At 45.8% G+C, this 16,034-nt stretch overlaps 2 protein-coding genes across 5 annotated transcripts; both read right to left on the bottom strand.

Annotated features, from left to right (window-relative positions):
- Nucleotides 1–56: 56 nt before the first annotated feature.
- On the bottom strand, nucleotides 57–4,983 carry LOC122369383 (cysteine-rich PDZ-binding protein-like). 3 transcript variants are annotated; one of them, XM_043344088.1, is made up of 2 exons: nucleotides 4,928–4,983; nucleotides 57–996 (listed from the first exon to the last, which is right to left on the bottom strand). In XM_043344088.1, exon 2 carries the CDS (start codon nucleotides 976–978, stop codon nucleotides 673–675), a length of 306 nt encoding a protein of 101 aa, XP_043200023.1. In that variant the 5' UTR covers nucleotides 979–996; nucleotides 4,928–4,983; the 3' UTR covers nucleotides 57–672. The 3 variants fall into 3 exon arrangements, with proteins under 3 accessions (XP_043200023.1, XP_043200025.1, XP_043200026.1); XM_043344090.1 differs by having other exon boundaries at nucleotides 57–995; nucleotides 4,923–4,944; XM_043344091.1 differs by lacking the exon at nucleotides 4,928–4,983 and adding an exon at nucleotides 3,199–3,229 and having other exon boundaries at nucleotides 57–995.
- On the bottom strand, nucleotides 1,641–12,103 carry LOC122369382 (mitochondrial dicarboxylate carrier-like). Of its 2 annotated transcripts, XM_043344086.1 has the most exons (2): nucleotides 12,080–12,103; nucleotides 1,641–3,313 (listed from the first exon to the last, which is right to left on the bottom strand). In XM_043344086.1, the coding sequence occupies exons 1-2, from the start codon at nucleotides 12,100–12,102 to the stop codon at nucleotides 2,428–2,430; spliced, it is 909 nt and encodes a 302-aa protein (XP_043200021.1). In that variant the 5' UTR covers nucleotide 12,103; the 3' UTR covers nucleotides 1,641–2,427. The 2 variants fall into 2 exon arrangements, with proteins under 2 accessions (XP_043200021.1, XP_043200022.1); XM_043344087.1 differs by lacking the exon at nucleotides 12,080–12,103 and having other exon boundaries at nucleotides 1,641–3,597.
- Nucleotides 12,104–16,034: the final 3,931 nt, after the last annotated feature.

Raw genomic sequence — 16,034 nt, 5'->3', positions numbered from 1 at the left:
ATCCTATGGAACCGAAGAGTCGCGTTAGAAAATTTAAAAGACGTCAACACACGCTCCCTAGTTCACAGAGATCTTTATTGACACAATTCTTTCTATCTGCATTGTTAAACCAGATAAGGACTTAAAGCTACTTCAGATGGAAAGTAAAGTGCACCTTCGAGTACTCGAGAGAAATACCAATGAATTGCAGAAGTAACGAATGATAGTAAGCGTCGAGCTGGAAGCAGCGTCTACCTTTGCTTCTCAGAGGCATAGAAAACACGATCTTGTGGTGACGAGCAAAAATGACCACGTCACAGTACAATGTCCACATTACTTAATAACTGGTGAGCACCGCACGCTTCACCGGCTTCATCCTTTGTTGAAGTCTGTACGATGAGACAGAAACTAGACAGGTACACGGGACAACTGCTGGGTCACTCAGCGACAATTCACACCGTATGTAAACACAACAACTGAATCTGACACAAACCCACTTCATCAGTTGTCCAATAAAAGTCACGGCTTCACACGTCTGTCAGTCACACCGCATTATCTTCTGTTATTCTGTCATCCGAGATTACTTGATCTCTTACATTATATTCCCACAGAACAAGCACGACGCACACCACATATTGAAGACACGTCATCTGTCCACCACACCACCCTGCAATCACCAGTTCACATCACCGCTCACACTGAACTCTGTTTGTAGTTTTTCGTGTCGAGCAGCTTCTTACCGCACATGGCGCAGATGCCTTTCTTGTAGGCGCACGCCTGACAGTAGTGTGAGCCCACCTGGTGCACCTTTGTGCGGCAGATGCGACACGCGGTGAACGAGCCGCTCGAGTACGGGCTGAAGCGGTTCTTGTTGGAGGTGAGCGCCTTGTTTTCGCCCACCTTTCGGCCGCCCCCCTCTGTGGTGTTCCGTGCGCCCGACTTCCACACGTCTGGCGTGATCACCTTGCCGAGCTTCTTCTGACACTTGTCGCACACCATGTTGGTTAGTCTGATGTCTGTGGGACGGAGGAAAAGATGGTCAGCACACTGACGGGAGATGAACAGGCGAACACTCCTTAATATGTATGACGCAGTCATGTGGATCTTTCGCGCATTTCAAGAAAGTATGCAAAAGGTCAGTAGATAAGGCAAAACATTACAAATGCAGTTTTTGCTTTGATGATTGCCCAAGCTGAACACCGTCGATGTGAAGGTGACAAAGGTGAGGCTGATGAGCTGATGAGGCATCGATGTGAAAGTGACAAAGGTGAGGAACAGCTGAAAGGGAGGAGCTGATGAGGAACACATAGATGGGGCAGTACACTGCAAGATTACTTTACCAATAGTACACTACACTGTAGTGTCCGTATTGAAGGCTTTTTCACCTGCTAGTGCGGGAACTCTGACCAAGGATGAGGCGAGCTACTGAGGACGAGGCAGAGGAAATTTGAGGGGGAAAAAACGAAACAAAACAGAACCTGCAACAAAAAAATCAAGCATAGGATGTTATGAAACGCAATGTGCTGAATATTGCGACGATGTAGGTTTCCTAGAACCCCAATGATGTAATATGCTGATGTCATTGTCAGTTCAAAATATAACAGTTTCAAAGTAAAAAAGTGATATAATGACTCCTATGAGTCCTACTTAGCTGACTCAGATACATGCCCACCGAGGTTTACCACAAAACAATGAGCGACCCAGTTTCAGTCTCATCTGCTCACAGTGCAAAATCTTTCTTTAAGTTATTTCATGTTTATTCAAAATACAGTATTGGTCAATGGTTCAGATGTACATTTTTTTCCAAATTTGTCAACACTTCACTTTCGACAACCAAAGGTAACGAATAAGACATCTCGACCAGTTGTGTAGGCATACACGCGTCACGCAAACATGATCCCCTACCCAAACAAGCTTTAACACTCGCAGCTATAAAGTCGTCGGCCCAAAAGCACATTCAGGAAATAGGCGGAACAGGCTGACGTCCAGAGAACAAATACTCAAACAAGATTCCACGGTCACTAAGAAAACAACTGTAATAAAATGCAGTTAATAAAGATGTAAAATCACTTATGAGATATTGACTGCTCTCACATAAGAAAGCGTCTTGACGCTGGGATTGTGCTCAGTAACGCACATATCAGGCGATCGCGCTTCAGAGGAAGACTTCACCGACACACTGTGTAAATGTCCCTCGGTCTGCAATTCAATTGTTGATTACTGCAGCGTCGATGCACATAATACATCATTATATTGCTATAATTATATCTCAGGTATTCCACGTAGGTAATTGCCACACTAGTATATGCATACACTTTCAAATCATCCTTCAAAGCCAATCATTTCGAATCAATTGCACCTGATCTTGACTGGCCACAGGACAAGTGCCTTGTCGACTTCGAGTGCAAAGCGTTATACTTCAACCATGCAGTCCATCACATGACAACACTAGCTGACCGATGGTAAATCACCAAAGTTGAGTCTCAGCTGCTCCAGGAAGACGAACATGAGCACCGTGTGCGGTCCCAGTCGAACAAAGCGCGGCACGTAGCCTCTGAAGAAGCCCCGCGGTCCCAGCTTGGCCGTGTGTGTGATGATGTGCCACATGCCCCGAAACTCTCCCTGTTTGGCGTTCATAGTGACGGTCTTGATGACGTCCACCGGCTGCGTCATCGTGGTGGCGATGCCGCCCGCGATCAGACTGGCCGTGAAGTGGGCGGTGACGTCGTCGGCAAAGTAGCCGGTGCGCAGCAGTGTCTGTTTGACCTGGTCGTAGAAGCTGAGCTGTCCCACGGTCATCAGAATGGCTCTGGCGGTGGCGGTGGTGCCGCCGGCGAACAGAGTCCTCACGCCCTCCTCTCGCAGCACGCGGATCAAACCGTCCACAGCGTGTTTATAGTTGCGGCGCTTGTCGGGGGCTAGTATTACGTCATTCTGCATGCGTACGTTAATCATGTCGGCCGGCGATCCTATCAGGCCTCCGCACGCGCCACTGCCGGCCGCGATCAGCATCTTCATGTGGAACGGCACCGGCTGGCCGGGCGAGAAGAGCTGCTGTTTGGCGGCCTCGTAGGCGGCGAAACGGAACGTGGAGTAGGTCAGCTGCCGGAGGAGTGCCGCAGAAAGGCCGCTGTACAGGGCGAGCACGCCCTGGCTGCGGACAATGTTCACCACATTGCGGCCGACACTCAGCTTCTTCTGCTGAGTTTGAAGGTGCACCTTAAGCAGGTCAAGTGGATGAGTAAAGCAAGCGGCTCCAGCTGATGCGAGTCCGCCGAAGTACCACTTGGAGATACGAGCTTTATTAGCCATAGCCGACAGACTTTTTTCTCTAGAATGAGAGAATGCTTGTGTCAACAATATTCTTACGGCTAGATTGTTGTGCAGGTGATGACTTTGTACCCAACTGCATCCACTTTTACTGCAACATGGCAGCCATCCTCAACAATGAGCTTGAAACCAAATGCAGTATGCGGACCTAAAGTAAATAAATACCACATCAACTGACAACTAGTGGTGACCACTGACCACCGATCCATAATAAAGCTCTCAACTTGAACCATGGATGCAATTCCAGGCTGCAAAGCATAGCAGCAACACCATTGGGGTCCAAGCTGAAAAGTGAAAATCCATACCAGCCATGACAGCCAACACCAAACAAAAGCCTTGGATTTTTGCTATAGAAGTAAGAAGTTCTAAATCTACACTGGCCCACTGGACTGCAAAGCGTGCCACGTGCGTCGTGCACGCTGAAGTGCACCCAACTTGATGGGAGTGCCCGCCTGGCAAGTAGGAGCAGACACATTTATCCATAATTTGCATGCTTGACACACAGTGTGTCAATATTATGTTCTAGACTCAGCACAAGTAAAACAAAGCCAAACATCACAGCAAAACAAGCAAGGCCCTATTGAAAAGGTCCGATACTTTCAAATTTCAATATCAAATTCAGTCAGCAGTCTTCCATAAAACCACTTGTGTTAATACAGATTTCCAATAGTTCTACACATGCAAGGAATCCTATCTACATAAACTTTTGTTGTTTCGAATATTTATTTTCTTTTGAGGCAAATTGACTTGATGAAATTGAAATTATGCGTATTTTGGCTTATGGGCAGGTTGTCACCCTGTATGCAGGCATCGGTAGGATTGTGATTGCAGGATTGCAAAATCCTGATTGCATTCCTTTTTGGTGGATTGCACCTGGATTTGAAATCCATTCCAAAAAACAGGATTTGATTGCGGATTGGATTGCATCATACTTCCAATTTTTGCAATCCAATCTGGATTGTGTTTGATTAGTGCTTTGAAATGGTTTGTTGCGATTGAAAATTATGAGATCGGCTTCATCGGCCTAATGTACTTTGCTATCAAGGGCTTTATATCGAAACTTGAAATAATTTAAACGCTTTTAATTTAAACGCCCAAAATAATATACGCTGATGAACTACATAGGAAGGGCAAAATTACGTATTTGAGGGCGAGTTTTAAAAATATAAAACAGTGGTTGGGTAGAAGTTTAAATGTGGGGGTGTTTAAGGCAAAAATATTTCCCATAAAATACCTGTGCCTTAGATAGGAGTTACTCGCAATACTAGGTACTACAAATGGGTGATTTGGGGATGGAAGCACGGCCCTATGCCCCCCTCCCTCCCCCAGATCCACTAGTGCACATAATAATACAACAGGATTGCAAAAAAGGATTGCGGATTTGATCACAATCCAAGTGAAAAAAGGGGATTGCGGGTAGGAATGCAATCCACTTCGGCACTAGGAATGTGGATTGGGAATGCAATCCTTTCAAAAAGGATTTCACCGATGCCTGCCTGTATGTAGTCATTTACTGGCATTTTTACATCAAATACAGGATATTAGCTATGCATAATTTACAATTTTATTAGAAAAATCAACAAAAACAAAGGCAAAAGACAAATTTTCACAACCTAGCCCGCGCCGTTTCTGGGTTTCTGCACAATATTGCTTAAAGGGACCCTCCCACCTTCAAAAAAGTGGACATGCCTAAGAGCTGGACTTTTTGCACGCGTTCCCCGCCAGGGGGCGCCACTGAGGAAGCACCCTCTGACGTCACGATAAAACTGCGCGCACTGTGCGCACGGTTCTGTAAGCAAGTAATATAGTGGTGGTTTCATGGTGGAAATTGGAATAAGTATTTTGACGTTGTAAAATTTTTAGCCGTTTTTGTGAAATTGATTAGTAAATGCATTTCAAAAGTATTTATTTGAAGTGTGAAAGGAGAATAATTAGAAGAACATGGATATTTTTGTTCCAAAAGCTTATTATGTGAGACATGATCGGTACTAACGGGTACTTCTAAGAAGTAGTGAAGAAGTACCAAACAGCCTGCTCGGCTACGATCGTCAGCTGTCCTTTGGAGCTGGACTTCAACGCTGTAAAAAAAATATGTGCTGAATTAATTTTTAGTTTCACCAAAATATAAGCATTTTATCATTTCTTTTTCACTTTTGTAATTATTGTTGAGTGAAGAGACATGTTGCTAGTTCTGACAATATAAATTATAAAACGAAATGCAACGATAAATATCTGCTACTAAATTATCACTTTAACCAAATACATGGAGAATCATGCTACCATTGCTTATAAAACGTGCTTATCAATACACAAATGTTTTATTTCAGACAAGAAGGATTTATTTGCCTGAAGTCTTGCGTCATGTGCTACTGCTTTGATTCCAAAGACGCTCTCCGGGTCGGGGTAATTTAGTTCTTCATCGATCGATAAGAGATTTTGATTCCATTGATATCCAAATTGATAAGCTCGGCACCATGGAGTAAGGGCGTCCCCACAGGGGTGACGCAGGAAATATGAATGGCGTTTACACCGACAGTAGTTTCCCACAGCCGGCAATGGGAATCTCCTGTCGGTGTAAACGCCACTATAGTCCCATCCAACTCAAATACTGGGGAATATCCCCGCACTTTTGAGGACGGAAATCTATGGACCCGCTCGAAAAATAGTGGATAAAATGCGGCGAGCTTTCAGTTTTATGGTTGGGTCTCCCTTCCGAGGCACATATTTACGGGGGATATTGGGTCATATTCCCCCGGCGTCCTGATGATCGGCGCCCAGCTCAACGTCGAAGGCGCCCTGATACGCGGCACTGCTATCTGTGAAGGTGCCCAGGTTGCTGCCGCTCGAATTTTGGTCGCCTACTTAACAAAACCTCCGTTGGTGCCATCTCAGTTTCCTCGAGGTCAGGCAACCTTCACACGCCGTTGGCTACCTTGGCTGGCCGGCGACTCGTTCCCCTCGTGGCGACGCTCTTGACATCCAGTCAAAAGTTGGAGTGGCTGGCGCCCCCAGTGGGGGCCGGGGAAGGGGCAGTGGGCCTCCACGTTGCTCTCTTCCCGAGCCTATGGTGACTTGGCTCAACTCTCCTCAATAGAATCTGGATTCTGCACGCTGTATTAACATGGGCGTAGATACCACTACGGACAATACGGACAGTGGGTGTGACAATCAGTAGTGCCATTCATATAGAGGGTGTCATATATGAGCGGAGAGGCAACAGTACAGCTGAGCGGAGAGACAACATTAAAACAACAGTACAGCTGGCGTTGCATGGAGCTGCAGGCAACCGGACAGCGGAGGCTTGCGAAAAATAAACAATTCGTCACTTCAACGTATAAACAATAGTATAAAAAGCAACATAAACACATATTCTCATGGTCGAACCCATGCACTAGCGGCTCACGGCGGGCACAGGCACGCAGTGCGGTAGCGGTACCGGATCACACGTCATGGGCGTTGTCTCAGCATAGGTTGTTATGAGCGGAGAGGCAACAGTACAGCTGAGCGGAGAGACAACATTAAAACAACAGTACAGCTGGCGTTGCATGGAGCTGCAGGCAACCGGACAGCGGAAGCTTGCGAAAAATAAACAATTCGTCACTTCAACGTATAAACAATAGTAAAAGCAACATAAACACATATTCTCATGGTCGAACCCATGCACTAGCGGCTCACGGCGGGCACAGGCACGCAGTGCGGTAGCGGTACCGGATCACACGTCACGGGCGTTGTCTCAGCATAGGTTGTTATGAGCGGAGAGGCAACAGTACAGCTGAGCGGAGAGACAACATTAAAACAACAGTACAGCTGGCGTTGCATGGAGCTGCAGGCAACCGGACAGCGGAGGCTTGCGAAAAATAAACAATTCGTCACTTCAACGTATAAACAATAGTAAAAGCAACATAAACACATATTCTCATGGTCGAACCCATGCACTAGCGGCTCACGGCGGGCACAGGCACGCAGTGCGGTAGCGGTACCGGATCACACGTCATGGGCGTTGTCTCAGCATAGGTTGTTTGCAATCTAGTTGAAGCCTAAGAAGACGGCCAGTGGGGTCTCACTGCTGCTGAGGCGACCTCGGAGACGATGCGTCGCCCCTCCTGTCGGCGACCTGCGGTGAGCAGGACTCCAGATCGCTGTCTGGCACGTTGCCGACACTGCCAGACGCTGTCAGCAGGCCTCACTGCTGCAAGTGATGTGCAGATGGACGCCAGGTGACTTCGTCTGCAGGCGATTCCGGAGACCGCGGCCTCACCAGGCAGTACCACCTGCATCGCCATGTCGGTGTTTCTAGAAATGGAAAAATAACAGTATCGGTGAAGGACAAGCAATACAATGTATTCTGTTTTCCTCTCTTGCAGGTATACGTAATCTACAATTATCATTGTTCCGATTTAATTCAACTGAACCTGAAAATTCCATATTGGCACATTGTTTGACTAAATTTGTGTAGTTGGGAACAGGGGCGACGCCACGAAGCGAATCCCCTCCGTCCCCCCCCCCCCCTGTGGCGACGCCCTTGGTTGGGAAGCAGATTTTTTTAAATACATGTTTGGCTGAACAGTGCGGAAAATATTTCATTGATCACTATAGCTGCAACAAAAATACTGACACAGAAAACATTTGCGCTTACCTGGCTCCTTAGTCAGTCCCGCACAACGGAAGTGGTACCATTTATCGCAGCCGTTGCATCCGACCATCAGTGCTGCACTGATGCTGCTGCACTCCCCACATTCCCAGTACCTTAGGAGCGTCTTGGCTGTGAAAAGATTACATGAGTCATGGCGCATACATGAATAGTAGGATGTTTTATATGTTTAACATCGCATAGCAAAGACACAACAGCTGGGAGTCAAATGTAAGCCAAAGTGTAAGCCCTGCCATGTTTTGCAGACTGGATTTTGAGCAAGAAAAGCTTTGCTAAAAATGACGCTTGACGAAGCCTCATCCTACTGGGCTGTCTGACATGTCTCCCTGTAAAAGCATGTGGCCCTTATATTGTATATATGATGAATATGTTAATAACGCAGAGAAAACACAGTATAAATTATACCCAACGTTTCATCTTAATCGACTTTGTCAAGGGTGTTTGAACAGCTTGAGATGAGTGAAGTGGAAGGGTACCTAGGTACATCTGAAAATAAACTGAATCTGCGTTCAATAAACATTGATTTTGATAATACATTTCACAAATCAACTGCTAATAACAATCATACTAAAATAGCACGACAGATAACTAACAATCGCATGAAGAACTTCTTGATTCGCCTTGACATTGTCGTCCGAACGGGCTCTGGTATTAACTGGATAATTCGCCAGCTGACGCCGTATGGTGGCGCTAGTGGAGCAGCACCATATGACGTCAGCAGAAAACACCGTGAGCAGCTATGAAATGGGAACGAGCACCACGGAAATATCGAAAGGTGATGGACATGTACTGACTTTGGTCATTCAAGTACCACCAACACCATACAAAAACCATATAATATTATCAAGACTGATTCTGGAATCGATTTGTTCGGGTATTTAAAACACAAAAAAAATGTTTGTTACCGAATTCTGAAACAGTATAAGGATATTCTTGTTCCTTACTTTTGCCTTGTGGAGTACTTTTACTTGCTTTCTAGTGCGCCCATCACTATCTTGAAATCTGGATTGCAACGCTGTAGGAAAACTTTATTTCATTTGTCATTTCTTCCACTTTTGAGCAGTGATAATTTATTTGGGTTTATACATTCAATAATGAAGACGGCTCCTAACTTTTTAGGGATCTGCAGTGGCTCTGAGAGTAAAATCAGATATTTTCTAGAAACTTGAGGCCACTATTTTCTTATATGCTAGATAATATACAAATATTGACATGTAAAGAATGATACGGGTGTATAATTCTGCATAAATATCAATTCAAAGTATTTAAATTTTTCAAGAACCTTTTTAATTCTTCCATAATGACTTCTTTCAATACAAGCTGGAAGCAATTTCAATCAATAAAGCAGCACAAGGCAGTACATTGAGCTACAATGATCCATAACCAATCGGCACCTGCAATTTGATTGATCTTCGAGATGTACCCTGCCTGTTTCCTGACTTTCCCTTTTCGTTGTACTGGGTGAAGTGAATATTCTGTGAATATTCTTCTGACAGTCAGTTTTTAATCCTACATTATGTTGTCAATCAGATTTAATTGGTTCAAAAACCGTCGTAGTCCGTCTCATTCGCAGTCTACATCTCCACATGCGCACCCATACATGCTCAAAATTTTCACTACGTATGTACTATGTACCCTGCAGCGTATCCTGATGAAAAATGTTTTGTTGAAATCAGAGACACTTCCCAAGGTAGGCCATAGTACATGGCCATATATTTAAGTCAAAACAGATAAACAGATAAACACAATTCCAATCATCAAGTCAACCAGCATCGACAATCTGCACATAAGTTCTAAACCTATTGTAAGACTACTTTGTATTCAAACTTTGTATTGCAGAAGGGTGGAAGCTGCATGGAATTATGCGACAATTTCAGCGTGCATCCACGCTCGAAAGAGCAGGGTTAATTGTAACAATGTCAATACCATAATAACGTAATTGTAGGTGTTGTGATTCGGTTGTCTCTTGTCTGTGCTGGCCATTGCGCGGGCGGTCCAGCGGCGGAACTCGGCTTCGCCGCCGTGGCGCGCTGGCAGTTGCTTCTTCTTCTTCTTCTGCATCCCATTGCCAACCCGCTCAGGGGGGCGGCGGCGCAGGCGGGTCGAGCGGCGGCTCGGTCCGCCCAACATCCTCGATGAAGGTGACGACCTTCGTCGCCGGGCCGCCGAGGACGTCGACCAGGCGAGGGTCGACACCCCAGCGGCGGCGGCGGGCCGCCTCATAGGCCGGACAATCGGTCAGTAGGTGCGCCGCGCGGTCGGGCTCCCCGCACGCGGGGCATTCGTCGTCGGCTTCCGGGCCAATCTTGTGGAGCGTGTCACGGGTCAGCGGTGATGTGCCGGTCCTCAGCTGGGACAGCGTCACCGACCCCAGCGCGCCAGGGAGTCGTGGCCAGGCGTGGGGTCCGGGTGCGGGTGGGCAGCGGTTGCCCTCTGTCGCGACAGCTCCCGGACATGGCGCGTGACGGCGGCCCGCGCACTCGACAGGTCGATCGGTGCGCTGTCTTGGTCGCCCGCCGTGGCCTCGCCAGCCAGGAGGTCGGCGGTTTCGTTGCCGTCCAGCCCGGCATGGCCTGGCACCCACTGGAGCACCGTCTCGGTGCCGTTCTCGGTGAGGGTGCTCAGCACTCAGCAGCCTCCACACCTCGGCGGCCAGGGCCATGGTCTGGTTAGCTGGGCCGCGGCCAAGTAGTTGGAGCCCAGACCTTGAGTCGGTGAGGAGGCGGACCGACTTGGTCGATGCCAACTCCCCGTCCTCCAGGCCGGCCACAGCCGCGAACGCCTCGCGCATGGCGGTCAGTTCTGCTCTTAGGCTGGAGCAGACCGCCCCTGCAGGAGCGCGCACGGTCTCTTCTCTGTTGAGGTGGTGGAACTGGATCAGCGCCTGCGCCGCCCTGTTCCGTCCGCCGCGAGCCGAGCCGTCCGACCAGATAGTGACGTCCGGGTGCGGGAGCTCTGCAATGGCTCGCAGGGCAGCTTCCCTGCGGACTGCAGGCGGGTCCGACCGGCGGGTGGCCACGGGCAGGTCCACCCTGAAGGTGATGCCGCTGCGGTGGCCCAGCCATGGCGGGTCGCAGCTGTAGAACGCCGAACCTGTAACACAATAGAATTGCAATTGTAACAAAGACCTGCATGGTCAGCACACATCTGTCATCTGCAGTGACTGTCATCCCAAGTTGGTATGAATTGGCACAAAGTTGGGTCATGGTAGCACTAGCAGACGTAGCACAAGCTGTTGTGATATGCCATACCGTAGGACTAGGTCGTAGGTTGTAAATTTTAGGTTTAAGGCTGTAGGTTGTAGGTCAGGTTAGGTAAGGTTTGGTTAGAAAGACCCATTCTCGTGCATCGGGCAGCTTGTGCTACATCTACCTTACCAATACCCAATTTGGATTCCCAAAATTGATGGCAAACAGGCTTTTTGTATAACAAGTGTGGTTAATTGTTCTAATCCCCGCTGCAATGTGAGGGTAACTGCTTTTCTACAATCACAAAATTTGAATTCATATAGGTAGGTGTTTACATGTTCAGAAAATGATACAAAATATGACACGATTATAGCTGCAACTGGATAATGGATACCAACCTCAACTAAAAGTTTCTGCAGCCTTATAACCTAACAAATGACTAAATTGCCAAAATAAATCCCTTAGTACAATAGCTTGACTCTAAAAAATAACAGAAATTTTGCATGCAGACCCTCTGAAATGGAGGGTTTATGAAAATTAACAAAAATAAACATTCACCAATATCAATATGTTGTTATAAATTTCATATGTAGCATAAGCGCCAATACTGCCTTCATTTACAATGTTGCTACTGTTTTCCACTCACAAACGCTGCCCTCCGTGGACAGCAGCAGCAGCAGTGAAACGTCACCCGTGGTGTGACATCATCACCCATGACGTAATGGAAATCCAGTTGTTACCAAGGCCCGTCCGAACGAATGTTGTCTGAAGAAGTTACACATTTGTCTTTTCTGCGCAGCATTTGTGTTTGCCATTTACCGCACCAATGTTCGCCAGCGGTGGTGACTTTTCCTTACCTGCTCACGAAACGTCACACACGACATGACGTCACCCGTAGACGTCATCAAAAAGTCCAGCTCTTAGGCGTGTCCAAAAAAGTTTATGAATTGGCATGAAAGTGATGTCGCTCGGTTCAGACCACAGGGGAGCAAGCATATTTACGTCTGGACAACGAGTTGCGGGGAAGAGTGCTGATTGTGTTGCAGTTTTAGGAGCCGGTGATTAGGCTGGATTTTTGGGTTACTTTTTCGTTCCGATTCATGTATTTCATAGTGTTTGGCTTTTGAATATTTTAGTTCTTTCAGATAAATATTACTTGTCTTACAACTTTTGTAAAAACGTTTCATTTTTTATAAGCCGACGTTCAGAGTCCTAAAAATACATCAGCACTACAATCATTGTAAACAAACAAATGGAGCACACCACTTGGCTCTGTTCCAAGGCCATTTTTGTTTATCTGGTGGTTTTCTTGCTCTTGTACGTCATTTTGTTGGATGTTTTGAATCCCTTAAGATTGACTTATATCATATTTAAGAAGCATGTTGACTGAAAACAATCTGAAGTATCCAGGAGGCTGACAGAGGTCCTGACTACTGAGCAATATCAATATCAAGTTGAACAAGTTATGAAATTTTGGTTGATAAACGCAAGTTGATCGGGCTCATCTATCAGCAAGAAAAAGTAAAATTAAAAGAGCTTATTGTCCAAAAACAAGCTATAATATTGCAGACCTTGGAGCAATACTGAAGAGCACGCTGAGCAGGATCATGCCAGAAAATGTTGACTGATGAGCGCATATTGATGTATTGGTATGAATATTGAATGATAACTAAAACTTACAACAGCAAGATAAATTAGTGCTAACTATCAGGTTAAAATCTAGAATGAATGGACTTGGGCAGTTTGTTAGATGCTATGCAGATTGTAATGTGCATCAGGTACTCAGTGTCTGGCAAATGAAACATGTGATCATTCCATTGCTACTGGAGGAGAAAGCTTGGATCACTAAATCCACTTAATGTTTATTTTGATGTTAATCATCATCACTGTATTTCTTGAAAAAAGGATTGTAGTAAAATTGTCAATGTGACAATCCATGCAACGATGTGATCATATTATGTGTTCATAGTCATTCGTGATAGTCATTATTGGTCCAATATACAATGGCAAAGCTCTCAGTCTCAGCGTTTCTTCCTGTGGATGGCCAGCAGTGACTCAGAGCTTAGAAGCATTAGTTTTCTTCACAGGGCTGGGATAAAAAGTATTGAGGGTAATCTTCCACCAAGGAACTCTACTTTGACATGGTATGAGATGTAGGCACAAGTAGGTAGGTGCTCAGTTCCTATAGTCAGTAGTTGTGTATGTTTAGTCGGGTTAGCTTAGATCAGATTGTTAGTTTTTTAATTTGCCAAATGTCCATAAAAATGTGACCTGAGCAATGAGCATACCTGAACCTGACTAACCTGACAGCTGACCTAACCTCAATCATCACACATATTTGCAGCCTACCCAAGACCTGCATGGCAGTAGCACCCAGTTATAGGTAGGTACTCACCCTAACTCAATCTTACCTGCTAACCTTCAACTTGCCAAAAGTTAGCTGAAGCTCACATTGCCAAGCTGTGTCCAGGGAAACAGTCAACTGAGGAACTGGCTCATTGGGTGGCTGGTGTGAGTCTGTGCATTTAAAGTGTTTCTTCTCTGAAGCTGCTCTGCACTGCTGTATGTCATGTTAGATGCTCAGAAAATGTGGGAAATGATTACTAAGCTACTTTAGTGCTTTGTTAATGCTCGAGACATGAACAAGTACAGATCCTGCAGGGTACAGCTATGAGTTAGGTGCTAGGTGAGTATGTTATGTGAATGTGCTGTTCCCTGTTTGACCGTAAGTATACAAACAAGCACAGGGTCACAGTTATATTCAATCTCCACATAAACATACAACAAAAACGGTCATATAGCATAACTCCGAACACACCACAGATAACTTAAGCCCTTGAAGGCACAAAAATGTTTTGATTAACAGGACAGGTTTACAATATATCCTCTGTCCTTGGGGGATCTTGCTGCCAAGTTGAGGTATGATGACTAAACTTCAGGATTGATCAACCTTTTCTTAGCCACTGCTTATATACGAGAAAGACCAAATGCTTGTTTGTTTTGATTTACAGGACCTGTATACAATATATCCTCTGTCCTTGGGGGATCTTGCTGCCAAGTTGAGGTACGATGACTGAACTTCAGGATTGATCAACCTTTTCTTAGCCACTGCTTATAAACGAGAAAGACCAAATCAAAATGCTTGTTTGTAAACTGCGTTGAAAATTTAATGATCCACCTTCAATTCTGACATGAGGGCACAAATGATATAGTTCCCTCTCCTTTTGGAATACACAAAGCAAAATATTTAATAAATTTTAGTGGATGGACAAGAGCAATTAGCATAGCTTTCCCTCAAGTTAACTTCTGGCACTGTTCTGGTATATAGGGCCTTGGCACTGTTGATGAATTACACTGACGCTTATTCGCTTCATATTTTGTAACAAACGCGCTAAAACTGCAATATAACAGCACTATATGCTTCTTGACAAAATAAAATAGTATTAAAAATTTAGCCCTGATGGCATTCATTCTTGGTGGAAACGTAATTACAAAATATTTTGTAGTAACTATTGAATTCCGGCCGAAAACAGTGCACGGTTTAAAAAAGAATCATTCCAATGACGGTCCATTGTTGCGGTCCTGAAATCGCCACTATTTCCGGCCTCTCCAACGCAACTCGTTGTCCAGACGTAAATATGCGGGGAGCAATGCCGCTTCAACCCTATTGGCCGTAGTGTCTAACGGTGGCGGCCATATTGCGCAGACCAGAAACCGGCTGCCGCCTGTGTTGAGGAATAGGGAATTCGGGACCTCGATTTACGTTTGCGGCCGCCGTATCCGTTACGTTCAAGTTACGTAGATACGGAACCCGGCATCTTACGCAGAATTGAGTGGGGAACACGATCGTATCTTCAGAATTCCTCAAATTCACTCGCCTGACCTACATTTGCCCCGGCCGAGGGGGTTGGTTGAACCCACCTCGCTAATGCACCGCTAATTAAACTAGAATTAAGCGGTAAAGTGGTCGTATGCGGCAAAGTATAATGCAGAGTGACTGGTAGGAACCCGCTGTAAGGGTCTCAGGTCAACCGGTGACCTCTGAGGTCAGGTCAAGTGATCTAAGGCACGGGTTCGGTTTTTGGTAAATAACTTCGCCAAAAATGGCCGTAGAGCCGCGATTTTGATATCATCGTGTTCAGCTAGCTCAGGCGCATCGAGTGATATACTTTTTGTTCGGGTCAGGTCAACTTAGGGTATTGACCTCAGGTCAAGGTCAGGTCAGCACCCCCAGGTCACGAAGCTGGTCGAAAGAGGTCATGTCGCATATCATTCGATTCGGCAGGTCTTCCTGAGTCCATTGGTGGCTTTCCCGACTCGCTAGCTCAATTTGATCGGGAGTTATTGAAGAAAAATGGTGACCCTTGTGACGTCACGAATGACGTCACGCAAGGGCAACAATGCAAATATGAAGCATAGGACCTTGCAAAGAGTGCATGAAATCATGATTTTATATGCTTGAGATAGTTTCAGATCATTCTCGGCGCCAAAATAACAATTTTCATATTTCCCCATTGACTTATAAGGGTTTAACGTATTAGTTCCTTATAGCTGATGATTTTTTAGGATTTCATCTTGTTCTCCACTCAATTCTGCGTAAGATGCCGGGTTCCGTGTCCACATAGCTTGAGCGTAACGGATGCAGCGACCGCAAACGTAAATCGAGGTCCCGAATTCCCTATTCCCCAGCACAGGCGGCGGCCGCTTTCTGGTCTGCGCAACATGGCGGCACCGTTGGACACCATTTGGCGGCCGATGCGCATTCCACATTATAGAGTTCAGTGGTTCAGACAGAGCGAAAACGAATATCTACCAAATTTCACCGAAAAATATTCACCGGTTTTCAAGATATTAGACTTTTACTTTTGTTTACTTTTTTGGGATCT

Source organism: Amphibalanus amphitrite, unplaced genomic scaffold, assembly GCF_019059575.1.
Source record: "Amphibalanus amphitrite isolate SeventyFive unplaced genomic scaffold, NRLGWU_Aamphi_draft 001030F_arrow, whole genome shotgun sequence".
Classification (NCBI taxonomy): Eukaryota; Metazoa; Arthropoda; class Thecostraca; order Balanomorpha; family Balanidae; genus Amphibalanus; species Amphibalanus amphitrite.
The sequence above is the reverse complement of the archived record's forward strand: the minus strand, read 5'-3'. Positions and strand labels throughout refer to the sequence as shown.